This window comes from Podarcis muralis, chromosome 5 (assembly GCF_964188315.1).
Source record: "Podarcis muralis chromosome 5, rPodMur119.hap1.1, whole genome shotgun sequence".
Lineage (NCBI taxonomy): Eukaryota > Metazoa > Chordata > Lepidosauria > Squamata > Lacertidae > Podarcis > Podarcis muralis.
This window is the reverse complement of record NC_135659.1, coordinates 70,191,162-70,216,558: the sequence shown is the minus strand read 5'-3', so window position 1 is coordinate 70,216,558 and position 25,397 is coordinate 70,191,162. Positions and strand designations below refer to the sequence as shown.

The window sequence follows — 25,397 nt, the reverse complement described above, 5'->3', positions numbered from 1 at the left end:
CTCTCGCCAAGCGAGTTCTACAGCGGTCCAGATGGCCCTAAGGGCCTTGCCGATTCCGCCTCTCCAACCCAATGGACCTCCCCGGATGGTTTATACACATCAGCCCTTCTATACTGCTGACCTTGTAACCTGGTCAAATCAGATGCCTTCTCTGAGAGACGATCCGGATAAATGCCACCGCCAAATCAGCACCATCTTTTCCACCCACAACCCCACTTGGCCAGATGTCCATGTCCTTCTAAACGCCCTTTTCAATGAAGCCGAAAAGGCGGACATTCTGACCAAAGCCGGAGAGGCTATAGAATTACCCGACTACCAGAGGGGACGCCCCGAAGGTTTAGAGGCTCTCTCAGCACAGTGCCTGCATGTAGAACCTACCTGGGATTACAATACCACCAACGGGATCTGGTGCTTAAATCTATTTAAGAAAGCTATTTTGGACGGCGTAAAGGCTGCCAGACAACGCACCGTTAATTGGACGAAGGTCCAAACAGTACTACAAGGATCAAACGAGCACCCATCAGATTATTATACAAGGCTGGTTTCTGCCATCAAGACATGGGGAGGGATAGACCCGGAGAACTCCCAACATGAAGTAATCGTCAAGGGCTTTTTCAAAGATCAGGCCAGCCCAGATATCAGGAAAGCCCTAAATCTCCAAATAGGATATGATGGGGAAAGGAGACCAAACCTGAGATCGAACCGATCTTAGCACTAAGTATGGAACCTAGCCCCAACCGAGGTAGAGGCTTCAACCGAGGAAGGGGGGGTCCGGGGAGGAGGACCTCCCAATCCCTATAGGCAATGGGGACCCACCACCAGAGGATGTTACTACTGTCAGGAAGAGGGACACATAAAAAGGTTTTGCCCCTACTTGAACACACCAACCTACGAGGGACAGGACTCCAAATCTTTTCCTGCTCGGACCAATTATCCTCCTTTCCCCCCACATCCCAACATAACTCAGGGGTACGCAAACCACCCACCTACGGCCTATACTCCGCCAGCACCTCCGAATTTAGTACCCCAAAGCCAACGACCCCAACCGGATCCACAGACTCAAATGCCTGCCATAAATCCACCTACTCAACCTTGGATAAATGCCACCGCTCCTCCCTTACACCCCCCAAATCAACCACCCCCTGATGACCAGGACACATATTGACAATTAAAAGGGGATCCCAGTCCAACCCAAGCCATCTGCCCCGTCCTAGCATTATCACCGGAAGACCCCATTTGTACTATCGAGATCGACAGGCACCCCTATCAATGTTTATTAGACACAGGAGCCACATACTCTACCCTAACCGGCAGCCACCTAGAACCAGGGTCAGAGACCAAGAAAGTCATGGGACTGGATGGGATACCCCGCACTTGTCCACTCTCGCAACCAGCCAAAGTCACCCTCGGACCCCTATTGGCGGAGCATACCTTCCTCTTAACTAGCAGCCCTGTAAACCTCCTCGGCAGAGATCTGCTCTGTAAACTCAACGCCACCATAAAATGTTCTGCAGATGGCATCTACTTGTATATGCCTGAAGACTCTGTCCCCACGTTTCAGTTTGCTTGGTTTTAATAAAGGTACTGCTCAGCTGTAGGTTTTGGAGGGTTCCTCTCATAAGCATAGCCAAGATTTTTTTTGGGGGGGCAGGACTTGGGGGGGGGCAGAACAGAAGTGATTGGTCAGTTAAGTATTTCTATTGTTTTACTTGATGGGGGGCAGCTGCCCTCCTGCCCTCCTTGGCTACATGCATGGTTCTGCTCCCCCCCCACATGGACCAACACTGCTGCCTTTACTTTTTATGTGCCTTCAGAAACAACTCTGCTCACTAGCTCCACCCCAACCCTTCACCAAACTCTGCCTAGGGGAGCTGAGAGGGCTGACAACACCCCACCCCCCCACATTGTGTTCATCCAGCCATCTGATGCAGTTGAGGAAGCCATTATGTCCTGTGCTCAGTTATTCAGCAGAATATGTCCAACCAGATCAAGTCTATAGCATAGAGTAATGTAACGTTTGTTAAAATTGAAAGAAGGCTCAGGATTGTTTGACAAGCCATGGCAAAAACTGCACACGGGTTGCTGTGAATTTGCATCAGAGACCTGGAAAATCTATTTCTGCAAATATGCATTTGCACCCTCTTATCGGTTATATCACTGAGTGCACCTTCAGTAAACTGAATTAGGTACAAAGCATGGGTGGGGAAGTTTGTTTCAAAGGAGGCAGCTGTCAAGTCAAGCACAGCGGAGGTAAGAAGTGAGGCGATTTTCATCACGAAATCATGAACATAATGTAGAGACTGGCAAGAACAACAGTCAGAACGAGGGACAGCATAAGAGCAAATGATATCAAATGTGCTTGTTTTTTTTAAAAAGGCTTGACAATTAAGGAAGTGCAGCACAGTGACAAATCAACACCACATCATGCAAAATCCTGCTTGAGTCCCATGTGCACACTGCGTGCTCATCACCAGCAACATTGACCCAGTTGGGCTTAAACTCTTCTTTTTCACACTGGAGTTTGGAGGTATCAGGATGAATAAAGAATCTACTTCATCATCTTCCTGACAGAATCAGGCATCCTTCATAATTCAGAGCCACAGAATAAATCAGCTTTTTGCAAACCAGCAATGCCTGCCACACCTTTTAAATTATTGTATATATTGTTTAAGAGCTCTGTGCCACCCTTCTGGTGTCTATACACCACTTGGGGCAATTAACAACTACTTAAAAGCACAACACAATTATATATTTTATATATACTTGTTGGGTCTCTGGACCGTAATAAAGATTGATGATGATGATTTTATACACACACACACACACACACACACACACACACACACACACACAGCAACAATAAAAATACAGGAAATATGCCTTGAAAAAGTTTAAATGACTGAGAATACACTTAGCAGGAAAAAAAACCCCTACTGACATAAAAAATGTATTTCCTAGCCAGAGATTCGGAGACAGGGTTTAAAGGTTTTTTGTTCTCTTTGTGTGTGTGTGGCATTTGATCTATGTTGCAAAAAATCAGACTTCTTGTGACAGCTGGTGCTGCTTTGTAACCTAGCAAATACCTTAACTGTTTTTTTAAAAAAAACCCAAAAGTGATGTAGTTCCATGTTGAGTCTTATTTCTGTGTTGCATCCCCTTTTGTTGAATCGTTTCCCAGGGGAAGCTGTGTTAGTCTCCTGGAACCTAGCAGATCACTTCATGACTCTGAGGAATTGGGCTGCAGTTCACAAAATTTATGCCATAGTAGATCTGTTGGTCTTTAATGTGCCACATCAGTCCTTGTTGCTTCTCTTGAATGTAATTGTAACTTACCTGGAAAGGGCTTGTCAGTGTCTTGTTTTGGAATGCCTGCAGGGCTGATCTCTTGCTGTGTACTGTATTAAACTTCCTGACATGAATTATTTTAGACTCACCTCCGCCCCTTCCTTTCGTGATATTACAGGCCTGAGAACTTCCTTTCTTTTACAGCACAGGAGCAAGTGGTGCTATTCAATGACTGTGGCGTTAGTGCCGCAAGATCTTTCCGGCCATGCAGCTTTTGTTGAAATAAACTTCCCTTAAACTAGATGGGTGTTTAAAGTCAAATGTCACAGAGATGACAGTTGTTTGTATTTCCAAGTCTCCCTAACTGTACTCAACAAAACAACAGAAAGAAGGGGAATCTTTGCTTTAATTTCTGAAACAGTGCGTATTTAATCTTCACAAATATGCAGGAAATCAAATGTGATCACTGTCCCCCACTTGTGTGGTTTTAAAAACCAAAGTATAAATCTATTAAAATGCACGCACACACAAAGCCATTATTAGAAAGGTAATTTATACATATCAAGGAGGCTGGCTTACCCTTAAACATTTCCAGCTGGCCATCTGCTGTTGCCTAATGAAACTGCCTTGTCTGCTTCACATGACCCAGTTGCCTGGACAATTGAGAGGAAGCACTTACTTTTATGTGAACAGAGTCACTGTAAAACCAAATTGCAAGGATCAGTTTACAGCACTAGCTCCTGGAAAAACACCACAATGCTTATGCCCTATGATCGTCAGACAAGAATGAAAGGCCAAAGATATTCAGAGACAATTAAGCAGGCTAGGTTGGCAGCCTTGAACTGTCCCAGTCTCAAGTGCTTCTGAAAGCCTGTATGACTCTAAAGGACTTTTTAACAGGGTTTTCTTCCTGCTGGTTGCAAAGAGGAGCTTGCAAATGTCACCTCAGATTATAGACTAAACTCGCCTGGAGCCAGACAGACAAATGGATAGATTGGTGAATGTATGAAAAGTCACTTAAGCTGCACAGTCACTTAACATATGCACTCTATATATTACCTGCCTCGTTTTTAAAAGATGTTCAAATGACTCTGAATACTTAGGAGTATTCCTTCCAGCCCCAGCCACAAAGCAAGATTGAGTAATGGGTTGTGGTTCTATATTGCACAGCTAACAGAGTGGCTGCTACGTACTTAGCTGAAGCAGTCGGAGAACGAAGTCAATCCCAAGTGATTGATTATTGCCCCATTCTTCCATGCAAGCACCATCTCAGATAAGGAATATATTTTAAACGACTGTACTCGAGTGGGAGAGAAGCAGCAATGCAGAGACCCAACTCCACACAGACCTCGTTGCTTTATGGCTACTTGCATTCTCTGAAAAGTGGAGCGATATCTTTAAGAGATCCCAGGAGTAACCAACTGTATCCCACAACTTGCATTTGTGGGGACAGCTGTTTCTCAAAATCACCCTGGCACGACTGTGGGTGAATCCCAGGGAAGATCCAGTCCCTTGTGGAGCTGTGGGTGCAGGAGACACAGATTCAAATCTCCACTCAGCCATAAAGCTCACTGGGCAACCTTGGGACAGTCACTGTATCTCAGTGTAACCTACCTCACAGGGTTGTTGTGAGGGGAAAGGGGTGTGAAAACACCTTGCGTGCCACATTAGCTCCTTGGAGGAAAGGTGAGAAAGAATGAATGTAAATAAATAGGTTTTGGGACAGCAGTGCCCTTTGGAGACTCTTCTTCCTTTGGCTCTTAATTAGATTGGCACAGGAGATGGAGTGGGCTAACGATTTTAGGGTCCTTGAGTCCCACAGGACCTAGGCTCCTCCTCCTCCTCCATGCCTGCCCAACAATATACGGCAAAGTAAAAGAGATAGAAAGCCATGTGAGGGAGTGTCTCCATGCAGAGTTGTCACTGAGGAAGGGAATTTCCTCAGTGAGACGAAATTCTATTTTTCATAGTAGGAGCAATGGCGCCATCTTCCGGAGCAGTATTTTGCCAGTGATGCCTGTAAGATTGGCATACAGGACAAGCTGTTGCTGCTGGAGGAAAATGTGCCCCCTCACAGCCGCCACCTCCTCCTCTGCTGTGCACCACCTGCCAACTGCAATGGATACTCAAGGGAGGAAGCAGTGGTGGGTGTACAGATAAGGGTGCGTGTGCAGAGGAGGAGGTGGCTGACATGTGCAGGAGATGGATCTGCCACCTCTCCCAGTTATCTGGAGCCTGCAGTCCTGAGGCAACAGCTTCACCCCGTCACTCATGGACGGGGCTGGCACTGCTCAAATGCTTCGTCACCAGTGCAATGCAGCAGCACTGCATTATTATAATCTTCTGGTTTGCACGGATAACATTTGCTTCCAACTTCTCCAGTTCTCCTCCAAACTGCCAAACTGAACTCACGGAGGATGTGCAGGCATGCTTCATGCAGGGTCTATCAAAAACTGCAGAAACAAGCAGTGCCTGGTCCGGTGGAGCCCTGCCGTGCACCTGGTCTCCCTGCAGCAGTTTCTGCTGCTTACCAGGAGGGGCAAGGTGGAGGGAATGGTGACCAGATACACTGGTGGAGCTCATTTAGTGCTCTAGTCCATGTGCTTGCACTGCACCCCTCCCTGCTGGACGCTGCTAGTAAAAAACTATTCAGCCTTGGTGAAGGTGCAGACCCACTTCTTAGAATCATAGAGTTGGAAGGAACCCTCATCCAACCCCATGCAATGCCACACAACTGTCCCTTATGGGGATCGAGTCTGCAACCTTGGCATTACCACCACCACCACACTCTAACCAACTTGATTCTAACACCATGGAGTGATGGATTTCGCATGGCTGTCTCAAGTCTCTAAAGACCTACATTGGCTCCCAGTACATTTCCGAGCACAGTTCAAAGTGTTGGTGCTGACCTTTAAAGCCCTACACAGCCTCGGCCCAGTATACCTGAAGGAGTGTCTCCACCCCCATCGTTCAGCGCGGACACTGAGGTCCAGCACTGAGGGCCTTCTGGCGGTTCCCTTGCTGTGAGGGAACTAGGCAGAGGGCCTTCTTGGTAGTGATGCCCGCCCTATGGAACGCCCTCCCATCAGATGTCAAGGAAATAAACTATTGTATCAGACTTTTAGAAGGCATCTGAAGGCAGCCCTGTTTAGGGAAGTTTTTAATGTTTGATGCTTTATCATGTTTTAATATTCTGTTGGGAGCCGCCTAGAGTGGCTGGGGAAACCCAGCCAGATGGGTGGGATATAAATTATAAATTATTATTATTAATAATAATAAATTGTTTATTTGTGATTTATATGCATGCATGCATGCATGAGTGGATCATGCTTGCATTTTGGGACTTACCTTTGAAGCGCAGCTATGAAGGCTGCCACGATGAGCTCCTGAACTTCAATTTTTCCCACTGGGCTATTGGGTGTTGCTGCTAGGAATGTTAAGAAATGCAGTTCGGCAGCCTCCAGGAATTCTCCAGCCTCCAGGGCTGTTTTGGTATGCATCACAGGAGCAGTTTGAGTGAGTGACGGTTTAGAGGCAGCATCATGTTGCAGCCCCAAGCACTCAGTCTGCTCCTTCACTAGAACTCACAAAGACAATAGACTAACCTGATCCCACAAAAGTAGGGATAAGAGCAGATAAGATGAAAGCTGGAAAGAGACTCTGGAGGAATGCAGCACCCTTGAATCAGGTTACAGCTGACCTTACCCCTATCCATTATTCAAGCTCCCCAGCCTGTCTAGGAGTGCAGTCAGGAGAATAAAATGAAGGAGTACAAGGTAAAGAGGAAGAAGACTAGGGCAGGGGTCTGCAACCCGCGGCTCCGGAGCCGCATGTGGCTCTTTTACACCTTTGCCGCGGCTCCGGGGCAGATACTAGCGAGGGGAGGAGGCGCATTGTGCACCCCGACACTCCCCACTGTGGCGGGCGCTGTACTGGCTGTGACGTCGCATGGGGGCGGTGCGTGCGTTAGCCACGCACCGTTCCGACGTCACCTTCCCGCCCACTGTCAGATCGCGGCTCCGGAGATATATTTGTTTTAAATGTCGCAATGGTTTTGCGGCTCCCAGTTTTTTCCCCCTTTGGAAACGGGTCCAAGTGGCTCTTTTTGTCTTAAAGGTTGCAGACCCCTGGACTAGGGAATCCTAGGCATCACATTGTCCACTAACCCAGAGAAAGTCATGACCAGGAAGCACATTCTAGGCTCCTCCATTTACAGGCCTGACCTTCAGGAGTAAGTTATGTTAGGGAATGCAAGATAATTTGGTGCGTTTTCTAGATGGCTAAGCAAGTGGTTGTTGGTTATTGTCCCCCCCCGCCCCCCCCCGCTGCAATGGGTTGTTTTGAAAAAATCTCTCTCTCTTTTAAATTAAGTTCCTTCCCAACTATATTGCTATATGCCATGAAGCTCCCTAGGCGACCTTGGGCCAGTCACTGTCTCTCAGCCTAACCTACCTCAAAGGGTTGTTGTGAGGATTAAAGGGGGAGGGGAGAACCATATACGCCCCCTTGGGCTCCTTGCAGGATAATGTGGTGTATAAATTTAAGAAATAAACAAAATAAAACAAAACAGGTAGTGCTAGGGTCGCCATATCCGGTGCAAATCCGGGCACAAAAGTGTAAAATTGCAAAAAAAGAGAGAGAAGTTTTTGAGCTATTTTAAAGGGAAATCGCCAAAAATGACACTGTCAACGTGAGTTGCCATGCATCCAGATTTTCCCGGACATTTTTTGAGATTTCCGCCTGGACACTGCTTCCGACTGCAGTATTCCAGCTATGTCAAGGAAATTCCGGATGTATGCCAACCCTAGGTTGTACCAAATGAAGAGAGAGAGACCTTTTGGGTTTTTGTATACTTGTTAACAACCAATGACCCATCAGAGTAAGCTTTATGCCTAGTCATTGGTCCATCTAGGTAAGTGTTGTTTAAACAGACTGGCAACAGTGCTCTTAATTCAGATTTCCATTTACTACAGAAAAACTGTTAAGCAAAAATAATCTGTGATACATCTGCAGTAGCTGCTGGTGGGGAAACCTTTAGCACATTTGGGGGGCGGGTTGATGGTTTGTCATGTGTCTGGTGATGTTTCAGTGGGTGGTCCCTCTCACCGCACTCCTGCTGTATTTTTGATACAGCTGTTTTATGCAAGAGCAAAGCAGCTGTTTCAAGCATAAGATATATACAATGAACATATTTTCAGGGATGTTGTTGCCAACCCCCCCCCCCATCTCTAAATCTCTTGCACCAGGCCCCAGAACGTTTGCTGCCTTTTAAAAACATGTTGTTTATTGATATATATTTTAAAATACTTACAGAGCTGCTGGGCATGCTGCAAAGCTCAGTGCCAGTGAGAACTGAGCCACTCACCACTTTAATTTGCAGAGGTCCCCATCCACGTACTGGGAGCAGAAAATCCTGTTCATGTCCCATAGTTCAGGATGAGAACCAGCATCTGTCATCCCCTGCCCTCCCTGAAAGCCTAAGTTCGCATCCCTGTTTACAAATTGTGCCAGGTTCTTTGACGTATCTAGCAACACCCCTTCTTCCTTCCTTTCACAATGCCAATAACCATCTTTTCCTTCATGTTTCCCAGCAAGCATATTCTTGGCAACAGAGGAAAGAACGGCAGTCTTACAGGAAATTAAATGTATGGGGAACTGATAGTACAAATATATTTCCCTCCCCGCTTCCTTGTATGTTTGTTCAGCATTAATAAAGCATGTGGGTGTTAAATCTCACAGGAATCAAGTACAAGGGCAGAGAGGCGGCCATTTAATCCATGATTTCTGCTTCCAGTGTCAGGGCTGTGCTGTTTAGATCTGTATTGTGGCTCTGAAATGATACAGATGTCCAAGCCACCACAAGATTGGACAAGCGTTTTACCGTACACAATTTGACACCAAGGCAAAGCAGAACTAAGCAGTAGAATTCTGCTATATTCAGAAAGGTACACATTATTGAGCAAATGTAAGGGTTATTAGTAGTGTGTGGGAGGAAGAAACAGATTTCTCTACAAGAAGCAAAGTCAGCGCTATTGGCTTCCGCTACTTCAGGCAGTGGGCTGTTGCTATTTTAGGCTGGGCTTCAGCTACACAGAATGCACAATTATAGTTATTATTATTATTATTCAGTGCTTTTTTCTGGGGGTACACAAGGGTATGCAGTACCAGCACACACACACCCGGCAAATGTTAAAATGCACTTACAGTGGTACCTCGGGTTAAGTACTTAATTTTTTCCGGAAGTCTGTTCTTAACCTGAAACTGTTCTTAACCTGAAGCACCACTTTAGCTAATGGGGCCTCCCGCTGCTGCCGGAGCACGATTTCTGTTCTCATCCTGAAGCAAAGTTATTGACCTGAAGCACTATTTCTGGGTTAGCGGAGTCTGTAACCTGAAGCGTATGTAACCTGAGGTACCACTGTACTGTAACAACAGTACTGTTGTTGTTGTTGTTGCTGTTATTTATTCCATTTATATACCGCCATTCATCAAAAGATCTCAGGGTGGTTCACAAAGAAAGACCCTTCTCTCTGCCTGAAAGAGGAGGAGGTTGGTGATCAAATGAAGCAGAGGGGGCTGGTACATGTGGTGTTTGTGTGTGTACGTGCAGAGGCTTTTTAAATAATGGGAGGCAGTGTGAAAATATATATATCAGTGGATTGGTAATGGTCCAGCAAATTCTTTCAAAATCATGGGAGAAACTCATCCATTTGGGTGCCTTTGCTGCTGTCCCTGAAAAGCAGGCATCCAGGTAGCTTGAAGCTGTGAGCCATTGGGACATGGAACCAGTTGCATTTTCCCACTTGCAAGAGCACTAAAGGCAGAGCTCAGGTGGCCTGACTCAGCTGCAAAATAGATGTATCAGAACATCTCTGTTGGATGGTATGTTGTTCTATGCCTGGAAAACAACAGGTAGGGTTTTTCTTTTTGCTTGCCAAGGATGCACGATGATCTTCAGGTACCGGATAAGCTCCCTTCGGAAGGCAGATTGGGTGCAGGCATAGAGATACATATTGGCAGCAGTGTTGGTCATTTCCAGCATGGTCCCTATATCTGCCACAATGTTTATGGTCTTGGAGTAATCTTTCCTTTCTATGTCATAGTAGGTGGTCTTGATGATGATTTGGGTAACAAACCTTGTGGTACAGAGATAGGCAAATGTCATTGAAACGGTCACCAGGAGGATAACGGACTTCTTTTTTGGTTTCCCTAAGTGGGTTTTAGGTGGGGTTCTATGCAACATCTCTCGAGAGAGACAGTGCACTTTGTTATGGCGCATTATCTGTCTTAGAATGAGGCTGTTCAAGGTGATGATGATGGTGTATGGGATAATATAGAGCAGAGAAGTCTGAAACCACACAAGTGCTTCAACATATGTTCTGGAGAGCGTAGGGTTATACTTGCAGATAGAAAGTCCTGTAGCATTCTCCACCGCCGAATAGTTGGACCAGTAATGGGGGATGGCCACAAGGTAGCTGCAGACATGGATCACACCAATAGCATACAGTGTGTTCCTGGCAGAACAGATTCTCATCTTTAGCCTGAAGGTGTTGATAGTGATAAAGCGCTCAGTGGTGAAGGAGACCACCAGCCAGACAGAGGTGTTGACTGCACCGTAACAGAAAACATCTCGCAGGGTACACCAGGGGTCACTGTACCAGAATGGTCTTTCACTGAAATGTTCTGTGACCATCTCAAGGAGGACGAAAAGAACAAGGACCACTGTGTCCGAGAAGGACATGGCCATGAGGTGGTACCGACTGGAAGGGGCAATACGACAGTTCTTTCGCCACAAGATGAACAATGTCATAATATTTGCTGCAATGCAAAACAAGAACCATGTAACCCAAGAACCAGGACTAAATTCTGTAACTGGAAGCCTGTAATCAATAAACCGTATGCCTAATACACGTCAGTGTAGCCCTGACCCCACCCCCTTTGTGCCTTGGCCCTGTATTTTCACAACACTTTTGTCTTCTTGTGTCCCCTCCACTCTGCCATTCCCTAGACCTGTTTCCTCCGCTAGCCCTTATATCTGCTTGTTCTGTTTATTCCTTTAGCTACCCTGTCACCTCAACTGAGGGACCCTCCTCTCAGTTTAGCAGCCCATTTACTCTCCACATACCTCCCCAAAATCTGTATGAAGTATGGATCCCAAATATACAACATCATAGATGTTGGGCTACAAACATTCTGTTGCGGTTTCCTTCTCCCTGAGCAATTCAAATATTTGGAAACACTGTCAAATCAGCTCACTCAATTGGCTTCCCCATTGCAATTATTACTGCAAATAGGTCCATCGTACATGTTGGGTAAACTATTGCTCAGTTGGCAACCAAGGATCAGGTTCGAAGAGAAAATAAAGCTAATAGAGCTTCCTCATTCATGGCACTATGCTAAGGGGTTGTATCCAGCATTTGGCATCCAACCGGGTAAGCTTTTCACTAAGTTCTCCACAACCGTAGAGTCGGAATATAAAATTCTGTTGACTTACTCCACAGATGTAGAGTCAGAATATAAAAGTGCCTTTCTGCCAATGTACTCACACAAGGTATCTAAAATAAAGATACCAAACCACCTTGTGTGAATACATTGGCAGAAAGGCACTTTTTATGTTCTGACACTACAACTGTGCAGTAAGTCAACAGAATTTTCTCAGGCCATTGGTGGTCCTTCAGGAGCTAAATTCTACCCTATTCTATCCCCTGCAAATTGGGAAGAAGAGTTATTTAGATTATCATTCAGCATCCTAAAACATCTATGACTGTTTCTCTCGTATTATTTTTAAATGGTTCCAGTGCTATCAGTGTAAACACATTTGAAGTAAATTTCAAGACGGTAGCAAGTCATGATATGTCAGCTGAAGATAACCGAGAAATAAGCTCAAAACAGGCTCAGCTGGAATACTGATTTGTAAACATCTCTAATGGCTGTCAGAACATGGAAGAACTGCATGAGCATCACTTGCAGACATTATGCAGGCTGTCAGAAATCCCAAGGACACAAGAGGGAGAGCAGCTTCTAAAGCACCACCCAGCTTTAAGGACTGTTTTTCTCTCCTTATTCAAAACTGTATTCTTCTTCTCCCCTTTCAGTGAGAAGCCGCCCCCCCCCCCCCGCATCGCTGACTGTTGCTCTACCAGACATTAAATCTTTGTTGCTTCTGTGGTTGTATCCCTTGCTCAGGAAGACAGCCCAATTTGGGAAGACATTTCTAATTGCTGCTTATGTCCAGCATACTTACATGGGATCCCGATTATTGCTAGAAGCGGATAGAACACTTTATTTAGTGTTACCATCCAGTGTTCTGACGGCATTCTGAAATCCAGTTCTCTAGCAAATGTCTTGTCTGCTAGTGTTAAAAGACAGTCCAATATTTCCTTATGGCAGGACTGTCCTGTGTTTATCTTCCTAATTGCTATCTGTTTAAATAATCAGTAACTTAATTTAATTTAGCACCTACAAATCTCAGGTTAATTATTATCAGGATAGTTATGAAAGGAGAGGATATGCACAGAGAGAAGATTATGAGCACAAAATTAAACATGATCAACTAAAGTGGTAGAATAAGGTCATGGATATATGCGGAAATTCTCTGATGCAGGCAAAAAAAGGATGGATGCTGCTCTAGGTTCATGATTGAATTTTAGCCTTATTTTGTTTTAAATTTGCCCTTGTCTCTGATTTTACTCTTTAACATGTTTCTTGCTATTGCAACTTTGATTGCCTTTCATATGACAAGAATTTGCTTTTTGTATTTCAGTTTTATGGCTCACGAGGAAGGAAAAATTTAACTCAGAAAATGCCAAATGCCACTTGACACCAACACCTGAAATGTTCTTCTGTTTGGAAAGCCAAACACACCGATCTTCCCAATGTAGAAGAAGTACGCACCAAGCAGAAAGCCTCCCACTATTAAGGTGATAATCAGATAAAGGTCCCAGGAGAACTGAAACAGGTGTATCAAATACAAGAAAAGGAAATGTGAGGAAACCGTGCCGTTGCAAAAACTCATACAAGACCTAATAAATGCAAGAGTTGTAGAAGTCAAAACCACAGTGAAGAGAAGCAGCAAGTGCAAGAATCTCTTGAGCCAGTCACCAGTTTCACCTCAAACCATGTTATGTGTAGTTTGATCTTTATAATAACAGAGTTTTAACAGTATTCAAAGTAGGATTATATATAGCTGTTATTTCTGTTTACTTGTAAGCCACTCTGGCAGTTTTTCTATAAAATAGCATTTGGGCTATAAATGCTTTGAATGAATATATAAAATGCCCACCAAGTGTGCTGTGTGTGTATATAAGGAGAAAAGAGCTGTACCTGAGTGGGAGGGATAGTGCAAATTCAGGTTCCCTTTAAAGCTAGCTCCCACACCACTTTCTTTTCCTTAGCCTGTGATTTTCCCATTGGTTCCTTCAATTGCATACATCTGCTGCTCTTAGCTGTTTCCTATTCAAATAGAACCCCCCTTCAATTTGTTAGCAAAGTAACTACTGCATTGTCCAAGCCTTAGATAGTACTTCCAGACAACAGCCATCTCATTTGAATGCCCAACTTCAATTCTTTATCCTTTGCTTTGTGGCTTGTTAATGCAAGTCACACACCCCTTTCCTTCCTATGCGTCACCTGTTTGATACCTAAATGGGTAGGAAGTGAGGGTCAGGTGTAGTGTAATGACTATGAATATGAAAAGGCAGGGTCTCCCTCAAGTAGCATTTAGCAAAGGAGCTAAATAGACAGGGGGAAGACACTATTTGCCATATGAAAGGCTGCAGATTTCCTACATATTTATTGTCTTATCTTACTTCCTCACATCTTGTCAATGGGCTCTTCATCAGCCTGCGCTGTTGAATAGCTCAAGAGGAAGAGGCAACACTTGTAGAGGTTTAATAATTTCTACAATTAATGGGTGGTATTAAATTAAATAACTGTGCAAGCCCAAGTTTCACCTGGGCAACAGGACTTTCCCTTTCCCTCCCCCTCCCCCCACGCTAACCAAAATATACTCCAAAGTGTTGGGGAAAGCCACAGAACATATTTAATTGGTGCACGGGGGGAGAAGGGGAAAATGTTCTGTGAATACAACCCAATGACATTATGTTAAAACTTGTTTTGCCCAACTGTGTACCCTAACACTACAATTTGGTGACCATGTATCTTCTTTCTATAGCTAAGAAGCATGGAGACTTATGAGCAAGTTGCTTATAGAACTTTCCAGTATTTTGGCTAGTGTATTATCCAAGTCAGAAGTGACTTTGTTATAGACCAATTACTCCAAGAAATCCTAATAAGCTAGCAAGGTAGTAAGCATTCCTCCAGTTACTGCTAAATGGAAACTAAGATAATTATACACTTCCCTGAAGTACAGTACACAGGGAAGTAGTTATATAGCATGTGCAAGCAGACCCAGCTAAAGAGAACTTTCTACTACAGCCAGTATCTTCTGAAGACACACATTTAAGCAAATCAGCTCTCAGTTCTACTTCACGTTTGTTCTACAAAGATAGTCTGTGAACCGTTATGGCCAAGGCATAGAGTGAGTAAGTCCTGCTAGGAGTAATCAAGACTGGTGAGGATATATAACCCTGCAGACCTTGTAGTTTCCTTACTGAGCACACCGGTCCAAGTATGCTGTAGAGAGATCACCAGAAACTATCACTTTAACTTGGATATACCACTAGTACCTGAACTGTCATTCTATATAGAAACAATAGGCTTTTCTCATATAGGTGGTGATAATTTTCATTGGCACCAGACAAGTTTTAGCTGAAGCTTCCCCCACACCGCCCCCCCCCCCGATCATAAAATGCCTTCCATAAGTGCTTCTGCAACCTTATCATAAAATATTCCTTCCACTGCTGACCAAATACAGAGACTTGACTTATCAAGTTTAGTCATTTATGGAGATGGTATATAGAATATAGTCTACAAATATAACCAGGATTCTTGAATTGTTTTCCAGTTCATATGACAAACTACTTGAGAGTTTTCAGGTGTATGAAGAAGGGAACTGTGGGTGCCACCAATCAAAAAGGCGCACACTGTGCACAGGGTCCATTACAACTTGCACTCCATGGTCAAATCTGTGTTTCTTGCCACTCCAAACTGGAGAATCGTGGAACACCATTTTCACTCTGTGATGCCTCATGTCGGTGCTCACATTTATCGTGAACTGCAAAAAAGATAAATCAGAAACATTAAGATCTGGACCTGTCAAATATGAACGCTATTTACTATAGGATTTGAATGTGCAAATTTTAAGAATAAGCTTTATCATTTGAGGAAATACTTCCTCACAATATAATAATTTTTCTAGCAAAACTGGTAGAAAGATTGCACAGGACATATTTTTGAAGCTATGGTTGAAAAGTACAGAAGTTCTAACACTTACCAAAGTAACTGTCATGCCCATGACTATAGGAATATATATGAAATCAAGAGTAGTGATCTGCAGCAGACAGCAGTCTTGGTCAGGGTTCATGTGGACATCTTTGTACCGGATGGGTGGTTGAAGATGTTTCGAACACTTATTCTTGAAAGACTTATTCTTGAAAGAAATATGCCCATTAGTTCGCTAGAAATTGATTCCATATCTATTAACTTTCATAACTGCAGACTATTCCTGAAATATTTTCGATTGCTGCTTTCTATGTCTGTTTTTAATTGTGGTTTAATATTATAAGTTTATTATTTTACTATATTGTGGTATATAAATAACATCCATGAAATTGCTAAGTTGTTTAGTTTTCATACCTGCCTTTGGAATTTGAAGCTGAATTCCCACAGTGAAGGCTGTCGACCAACTTTTTTAGACCAGAAAAGCAGACACTGATGCAGAAAAGAGAAAGGTTTCTTTTTAAAACAACAAGAACAACAACAACAACGCTATAGCTTTAAAGCAGTTTGTACATAGTCAAATTAATACACTTTGCATTGCCCATGAATCAAATTGTTATTTTTTTACAGTGCTATGAGGCAGCATAGAACTTGCTAAAAGCTTAAAACATGCTTCTGCCCCAAACATTACATGTGAAATCTGTGTCAAACATGACACAAACCAGTCATGTAATACAGCTATTTGCACATAGCACTCACACTGAAACACCTGAAAGTAAAGAAACCAAGAGCAGAAAAGTAACAATAAGATGAACTAGTGGTTTATTATTAGTTGAAGCTTCAGGGCACATAGTTGTGCATTCAGGTTAGAGGCATATATTCTGTAGAGAAGTTTATAATCACATGGGACACTTTACAGTTATCAAGGTACAGTTGGTGCAGAATGATTGCTGACAGGGCTAAAGACTCGTCAGCATATTAACGCTCAGAGATCTACAGATCGTAGATTTGCTAGTGGGCCAGGTTCAAGATGTTATTATTGGTATATAAAGCCCTTAACAACTTTGGACGAGTTTACCGACAAGATCACCTAACCCTACATGCATCCACGACTGCTTTGATTGGCAGAATTGACCCTTCTGCAGGTGCCACATATTACCTGTTCTGCATTTGTAAGAACTTGATTGTTCAATGTGGTAGAGCCTGCACTTTGGAATTCCCTGCCCATTGAGATCAAGCATATACCTTCACTACACTCTTCTGGTGCCTGGTAAAAACATTCCTGTTTATACAATGGTACCTTGGTTGTCGAAAGACAACCAAGATGCGAAGAGCAGCCTGCAAAGTCAATGGAGAAATTTGAAAAAAACAATGCAGCGGAAGCCTTACGAGGCATGTTTGAAAATGGAAGCAATTACTTCCGGGTTTTCAGTGTTCGAAAACCGAAATGTTCGGCTTCCAAGACCCTCGAAAAGCGGGGTACCACTGTACAAGCCTATCCAGATGCTTAGAAAGTTGAGGTAATTTTAATATGTTATGTATTTTAACTTGTGTATGTTTTCAAGTTGAGTTGTATTTTTCTTGACTTTACTGTTTTATCTTTTGTAAACCGCCGAGTTTTTATTATTATTAAACAATCCCCTCCTAAAGAGAAAAAGACCCAAGTCCAAAGGCAACAATTGCTGATTCACTCTTCTTATAGACAATAAGAGGGAGACACTCTTCTATTCAAGGGTGATTCTTCGTTTGTATAGATAAGAGCCTACACTAGTAACAGTCTATCTATTGTAAGCAACAAACCTTCATTCTTTATAAAGGAGACATGCACAAGCCAAATTTTAGTTAAGTTCAGAAGCATGCAGCAAGGAGCTTTCATGCAAACTTGCCTCTCTTCATAGCTTGTCAGAAGCATGCTCCCCTGTTAACTATCCCACTCCTCTGAGCAGCCTTGGGTATGAGTTACAAGGAGGAAAGTAGTTTAACACATGAATACCTCCTAAGGGGCTGAGGACGTCATCCACATGTCAGCTGCCCTACCCTTCAGATGTGTACCATGTGGCCTGCTGCTCCAAACAGTGGGGATGTCCTTAAGGGCAAACTTCTGCTGACACCACAACGGCTCCAGTGTCCCACAGAAGCTACACTGGGAAAGAGAAAGGGAAATTAAATACAAGATCTGGATTCAGTAACCAAAGGGTCCAAGTTCCTCTGCCTTGCATGCTCAATGTGGTCATCTCCCGTAAGAGAGAGGAGACTCTAAATGAGGAATACCCAAATCAAAGTGTAGAGGCTCTGTGGCTGCACAGTGCGCAAACACACTGCTATATACACAAATTCATAACTTGCATTTCAATAATGCAAAGGTGCAATGAAGTAAGATTGATGGCAAATGGCTACGCTTGCAGAATTTAAGCAAAACCATAACTGTTACTGCAACACAGATTTTTGACATTTAATTTCCTTTTATAAAGTTAATTTACAAATACACGGGGTGTGGATTGTTAGTATGACTGCACTATTAGCTGTGGACACCAAAGCCGTTGTGATGTGAACACGAAGAATCAAAGATGTCAGTCCTTCTTTTCCATTAGATTGGGAACTGGCTAGCTTACAACCTCCTATGAAAGAAAAATTTGACAAGGGAGTACAAGCTGCTTTGAAACAGATTTTAGTTGTGCATACACATTGCCAATGGACAAGGAAAATGTTAATCTTGTATTTTAAGAGTAAACATCTTAATTTCTGCTTTGGCAGGTCAAAGATCAGGCACTCATAGAATAAGATGCCCTTAGAAATCCAGAGCCAAGGCTTTAATAAACAGTAAGTAAATATGCACAAATGTGCTGCTGGCAAAAACAAAGCCTGTCCAAAAATGTGAGTTGAGAAGTGGGCTCAAACACATGCATTTCATTGCTTCAACAGAAATACAACACCACACCACTTGGATAAGAGCACATTTCTTCAAACTTACTTTTGAATTTTTGAGAGTGCTTGGTGTAGTTTCTGGGATAGCTGGATTCCTGGCTACCTGAGAAACAAAAGGTCTGTACATGTGGTACAAAGACCGAATTACACATGCACGAAGGCAGTACAACTTTTCCACTGACTCTGGCTGTAAACGGGCTGGAAGGGATGCATTTCTGTTGTAGTGCCTAAAATGCAAACAAAAATTCATGTAAGACAAATACTAAATTTCATGCAAAGACTACTTAAACCAGTGTTTCTCAGACAGAGTTTGCTCCCCCTTTTGAGATGGATTCTGTTTTTGGCCACACCCTCTCCAAATCCAGTATCAACTATCTGTTCCACATAATGTCAAGCATAGATTCATTTGAAGTTATGTTCATGTAGCCTGGTTGTGTGTCAGAGATCTATGGATTGGAGCACTAAGCCAACACTGGAATTAGAATGAGAACTCCACAAGGCATCTTAACATCTCCTAATAAAAAAAGTGGAAGAGCAATGACCCTCACTAAAACTAATGTGAAGAGCGCATGCAGCCCACTCATATATCTTAGTTGGTGAGGGAAGGGAGGTTCCATCTGCCTCAGCATCCCTGCCCTTTTAGGTAAACCCAGAAAAATAGTAAAAATGGCAGGTATCTGACAAAGTCAAACTAAGATTTGACCCACTGAAATCAATGGACTAAAGTTAGTAAAGTTCACCATTTTATTTGGTCTGCTCCAAGTATGAAAGTCATATACCACCCTATAACACCCCCCCATCACATTTATTTAAAATGTTCGCCACCATGGATTTTTCTCCTGTACTATTCGTCAACATATGCATAATCAAAGTCCAGGTTTATAGTGGAGAACCAGATAGTTCAGCATTCTAAAAATGCTGATCATACCTACGTGAAAAATCTTGTTACTGAGATTAATATAGAAAAAAATTGAGAAGGAATACTAGCTGAATGTACCAGGTCATTATGCCTTTTCCCATTCTCATTCATCCACTTATCATATACATCCGATAACCAGACTGTTGGAAAACAGCCTGCGGGTGCCCCTGCAGCCCCGAACTCCAAGCGTCCTCCGGTATGTGCAGCTCTGGAAAAGGCATTTCTCTTCTTCTCTAGTGCGCTTCAGCGACATATATCAAATGATATATGCACACTAATCTTCTAGCTTAACCCAGCAAGAAGCGTGAGACAATGTAGAGCTAACCTACGTATTTATTTACACACTACGTACAGACAAAGGATTCAGGCGTCCTCTCTCTCCAGCTCCGAGAGAAGAACAGGCAGAAGTAAAAGCAAAAGTACAGTACAATAGCTAATACAGCGGAAGAGATAAGACTGTCTAAGCGTTGCTCACCCATATTTTAATACCATCCCTCACACAGTTAAATACAAGTGCAGTCACATTAACAGCAATTAGTATATTTACAGTTACAGTTACTTTAGTAGAAGCTGAAAAAAACGAGTACTACACAAAACACTGAGCTGGTCAACATAGAGATATAGCCAATTATGCCTCTTTCCTGTGATGCAGACACTGGTGTGCTCTCTTGTCCATCGTTCATAAAGCCAATGCAAAGCTTTGTGTCAAAATCCAGTGAGCCATATAATATCTCCCTACTGCTGCACAAGAAAAGAATTCCATTAATTTGACCTCCATGCAGTGTGCAAGTTATATGTTATGCACATGGGAGGACTGCAGACCACATCCTGCACCAAAACTAGCCTACTGTTCAATTCTCCATTCTTCCTGTATGATGAATTACTACAGACAAAAAAAAAAAACAGTTATAAATTGTCATACCTTCTATAAAGTCTGGTCCAAAAGGCAGCAGTACAAGTGACAATCCAGGCTTTTCTACAGATAAGAGAAAAATTCACAGTATCTTCTGGACGTATGTAGGAAGCCAGCACCAACCAAATATCAATGGGATAGTCTTTGCCTATCACCTCATCAGAATCATCTGAAGGAAAGGGGGGGAAACTGTTACTGACAGTCATCCTATCAAGTTTTCAAGGCTAGCAAGAAATGGACATTGCTTTGCTAGAACTAGGCTCCAAAGTGAGATTAACAACACCTTGCATCATGATGTAAAGTTGGCCCTCTCCATTGCCCCTTTTCTTGGTTGATTATTAATGGCTACATTATTCTGGCAGGCTTTTGTCATATGTGGTTAATAAATGTTTTTATGCTTGCTTTTAATTGTTGTTCCAACCTCCTTGGTTGACTATTTAATATCATTTTTAAACTACTGATGTTTTAAACTTTGTAAGCCATCCCAAGTGGTGCTTTTGTACCAGGACAGGGTATAAATGTTTTGATTGATTGATTACATGTATGGGGAATTTCTTTAAAACACTCAATTTTTAAAAATCGTCTTCCACACACGTCTCAAGGCAATGTATGTTACAATCAAGAACCTGGCAGTTAGTCTTTGCTCCCCAGCAAGTGCTAGGAAGTTATCAGCATAGTCAGCTGGAATATAAAGAGTTGCCCATTCAAACAACTTCATCTTCTAAGATCGTATTTCAGGTAGCCAATTAACTGACTCAAGTTCAACCAGTAAGCTTCATAGCTGGAACATGTCTACAATGGCTTTTGGCTAAGGTTTTTACCAGCTACAGAGGTAGTAAAAAGGAAGCTTGCATGCCAAATAAGGATAGAAACTTGAGAAATTATATAGCTCTCTCTCACACAAAGTAATTACTGTGACACATGGGAATCAACTCAGCTCTTACCTTTATGTCTCTTGCTTTTCTTTTTTCCAGACAATATTGAATCATTGGCGATATCCTTAGAATCCATTTCATCACAACTATCACAAGATTCTGCCACTGATAACACTTCATCAGTAGGCACGTATGAGGCTTCCAAACCACAAAGTGATTTTGCTAAAACCACAAAGAAAAAACATATTAAGATACAAGAGCTGGCAAATATCTATGTTGAATGTTATCCTAGTAATCCAACTGTTAGAGGAGAAATAAATAACCAACTGGTAGTTTCAAAAACAACATGGAGCCTATTTTACCAAGCGTGATTTGCTATCTGCACTGGTGGTGAAATTTCCAATTGCTGGAAGTAGTGTGGTAGCACAAAATGTTCAGCTTCAAAGTAAGCTAGTTTACGGTCCAGATTCTCTAAGGAATGGAAGTTACCAGTTTGGCTCTGATTAAAACTTTACACAGGAGAAGGTTAAGAGCAGGGAAGCTATGATGGGAATTAGGCAAGCCAGGACAGGGAGTCCAGAGGCAGCGGGTCTGAAGGAAGGGTGCACAGCAAGCAACAGACTAAGTAAGAGAAATCTGAACATATGGTAAGAGAGAATGGGGCTTGAGAAAAAGTTCAGAGGGGACAGGGAAACTGATACAAGAAGAATCAAAGAAAAGTTTGCTTAGTATACAGAGGAGTTTTAGGAAGGCTAGCTCATAACACATTCTGGTTACAGAAAGCAAGCAAGCGAGTAGTGGTCTGAAAAGCAGGAAACTTGAGTCAATGGATAATTGAAAAATGGAGTTGGGGAGGAAGAAATAAGAAAATGGGACTGGTACAATGCTATATGTTTGTCCTACACCTAGAGGAGAAGCTGATTTTATTTGTACTCCGCCTTCCCATAGTTAAAACCACGCTCAAGGCAGATTACAACAAGAAAATACATAATTACAAACATAATTAAGGTAGTCATAAGCAATAATTGAACAGCAGAAAGTACACAACCAAATAAAGCAGTTTCCAGTTAAATCATAAGATGTAAAATGGGGAAGGGAGATTTGGAGGACTGTGGACTCGGGACATAAGAGGGGATAGCACTACTCAATCTAGACTGCACACAGAAATTCTGTCATTTGCATCTTCAGCTGTTTGTGCATTTAGAGCAGTAACGGGTCTGAAAAGCAGATATGATAAAAGCAAGTAGTTGAATTTTATTTATTGATTTATACTAACCATCTGGTTATTTGACTACAGGGCTCTAATAGTTTATTAGCCTATAACAGTGTTTTCTAAGTTTCTGATAGCGAGCGTACCATTTCTTCAGAATGAAAAGATTACAGGGATGTGCTCACTCTTCTGTTCTAAAGGCCCACATATACATGCATCAAGGATACATGGGGGGATACTCTGACAAGTCTACAGTGATGAAAACAATTAATATAGTTGCTTAGGGTCTTGTCCCGGTGGGCAATGTGGTGGTCCCAGGTGCCCCGATTAGACCACACCTTGGGACCTAATTCAATCCTGCAGTGTTTACGAGATTTTTTTTGGGGGGGGGTAGAGGAAGGCAAGAGGGCACCGGAAAGCGTTGGACACCAAAATACAGATTGCTAATTTTTTAATGCCAATATGTTCCCAGTGGCTTCTGTAACGACTCTCCAGGTCGGGGAAAAAACCCTCCGTGGGCCATTCAAGCCCGAATTTACCTTCCTGCTGCAGCGCGTTGGCCACAGCCTTTTTCACGCGGCCGGATTTCACCACGGAGGGGTCCGAATTCGCATAATCGGCTACGGTCACTACAGGAAGAAAACGAGAGTTTAAGGATCCGGAACAATAATGGCCTACTCCGCCCCCCCCCCCCCGTCACTAACACTGGGCCTCAGCGACTCACCGCGCTCCAAGCAGACGTCGCCGGCCCGAGCCTTGAGACGTTTCCGGGCCCCGCGTTTACGCATGGCAAAGTGGACGCGGTTACTGGCCGGTCTCGGGGCGCCATTTCCTCGGCGACAGCCAGGCCGTGGAGCCTCGCTCGTCGGCTCCAGGCAGCTCCTCAGCCATCCCCGCTGCGGCCGGCCCCGTAAACCGACGTTACCGGCAACTCTCGCGACATCCAGAAGCGCCCCGGCGCGCGAGACGGACGCAATCGGCCGGCGACGCCGACCCGTTACGTCATCAGCCTGCGAAAGTCGCGACGGCTCGTTGAGGCGCGCAGGTTTTCCATCGCTTCGCTTGCCTCGTTTCTCACCGATGGGAAAGTGGTTGGGCGCCGCCGCGCTTTCATGCGATATCTCTTCTTGAAAACAACACCACGGGTCCTTCCTCTTTTTAAGGCTTTCCCACGGTCCTGCGCCCCAAGTGCGCCCCTTTCAAAGAGACAGGGTGGCACCGTCTAAAGAACTGAGATCAGATTTCCGTTCAGCTTAAGCTTAAATCACTCTCAGGCGACCCCATTTAACAAAGCTGTTGAGAGATCTTTTTCAGGCTGAAACGCCAATATATTGTGAATTGCCTTCTGGGCGCTTTCCCCATCCAATAACTTCATACCACTCACTGATGAAAGAAATGTTGCAAACTTCGTTGATTCCTCTAAGTAGCGACTTTTTAAAGTGTTCTGCAGCATCATAGGCAAGATAATGAAATGTACATCTTTTTATTACTCTTCTCTACAGAAAGTTAAACAGAGTTCCTCCAAGGCAGGCATAAGCAAACTTGGTCCTCCAGATGTTTTGGGACTACAACTCCCATCATCCCTAGCTAACAGGACCAGTGGTCAGGGGTGATGGGAATTGCAGTCTCAAAACATCTGGAGGGCCGAGTTTGCCTATGCCTGCTCCAAGGTCACCCCCACGGATCAGCAGAGTAGCTTTTTTTACATACAACAACCCTTAAAACACATGGGGGCAAACATCCGCCCCCAGCTATGCCCATGCTAGGTAGTAAAATGGGTGATACAGTGGTGCCTCGCAAGACGAAATTAATTCGTTCCGCGAGTTTTGTCGTCTTGCGATTTTTTTCGTCTTGCGAAGCACGGTGTCGGGAAAGTTTTGGAAAAGCTTCAAAAATCACCAAAGTCTTCAAAAACGCATGTAAGTAAATGTATGTAAGTTGCCACTGTACTGTACTTCAGTTTATTTCAACCTTCCCCATTCAGGTTCTAATAACTTTTACATTTTTTCTCTCAAACAGTTGCCTCATCTTTTCTCCCAAGTTTCCCCAACTGAATTTGTATTATAATATCAAAGGATCACACTCTAGCATAAACCTGAAAGCATTAAATTCTGATATATTGGCCTAGTTCACTTACCATCAGCTTTTTCTAGGAGAGGAATCAATACTCATTTCTTCTTTCACACAACACTTACAGTTCCTCCTCCCATCTTCTAAACAGCTATAGCTGCTCCTGCTGATAAAATCATTACTTCCAGCAACTTAGCCAAGAATTACATATTTAGAGAGCACTAGGCTGTGATTTTTTTTGTTATGCAGTAACGAAATAACTTGATTTATATAGACTAAGAAAGCCTATAAAAACGAAACCAACAGAGCAGAATTCTTTATGCAATTTGCCACATTGGGGGGGGGGGGCATAAATATGCTGCAAACAGATAAGGGAGGGGGGAAAGCTTAGCTTTCTCATAACTGCAGATTGTTGATCTACAAATATTAGCAAGTGAATTTTTTTTAACATCGCCTCCTGCTTAATTGTAGATCAAGCTGCTGTTAAAGGCGCAGCTGCAGGAACTGATTAAAATATAGATGTGTTGCCAATCTCAGAAGATCTAACAAAAAGCCCATTTTGGTTCAATCATGGTCTGCAAAATGTGTACACAGTGATATATTCAGTGTTAGAGGACTAAAGCCATTCATGTTTAAAGTTAATTTTGGATAAATTAAGACTGCAGTCCTAAACATGCACTTTCTGAGTAAGCATGCATAGAATTGTGACAAGGTTTAGCAGTTATCTCACATGGGAAATTTAATTATTCAAATTTAACTGATGATTTGCTATGCAGAATGCAGCAAGCTTAGTGGTCCAATGTCTTGATGTAATCTACACCAGAACTTAGACACTAGGAAGCTGCTTTACTTTGTGCTCGT

The 25,397-nt window shown here is 43.2% G+C and overlaps 2 protein-coding genes across 8 annotated transcripts in view; both read right to left on the bottom strand.

Moving 5' to 3' along the window:
• LOC114599446 (alpha-1,6-mannosyl-glycoprotein 4-beta-N-acetylglucosaminyltransferase-like) overlaps nt 1-6,901 on the bottom strand; it is a 29,102-nt gene extending 22,201 nt beyond the window's left edge. For 4 of the 7 annotated variants that reach the window (XM_077929128.1, XM_077929131.1, XM_077929129.1 and 1 more), the window contains exon 1: nt 3,334-3,440. The gene's annotated coding sequence lies outside the window, so the exon portion shown is untranslated. Of the gene's footprint in view, nt 1-3,333; nt 3,532-3,864; nt 3,988-6,633 lie in introns of those variants that run through there. The other 3 variants (XM_028734705.2, XM_028734707.2, XM_077929130.1) reach the window with 3 other exon arrangements.
• Nucleotides 6,902-15,169: 8,268 nt separating this feature from the next.
• TMEM183A (transmembrane protein 183A) lies at nt 15,170-23,421 on the bottom strand. Its single transcript, XM_077929127.1, is given in 9 exon segments — nt 15,170-15,460; nt 15,680-15,835; nt 16,042-16,116; nt 18,596-18,776; nt 20,391-20,550; nt 21,326-21,478; nt 23,006-23,095; nt 23,191-23,263; nt 23,266-23,421. Coding segments are annotated over 9 exon segments (1,101 nt in total). The 5' UTR covers nt 23,296-23,421; the 3' UTR covers nt 15,170-15,277.
• Between the last annotated feature and the right edge of the window lie 1,976 nt (nt 23,422-25,397).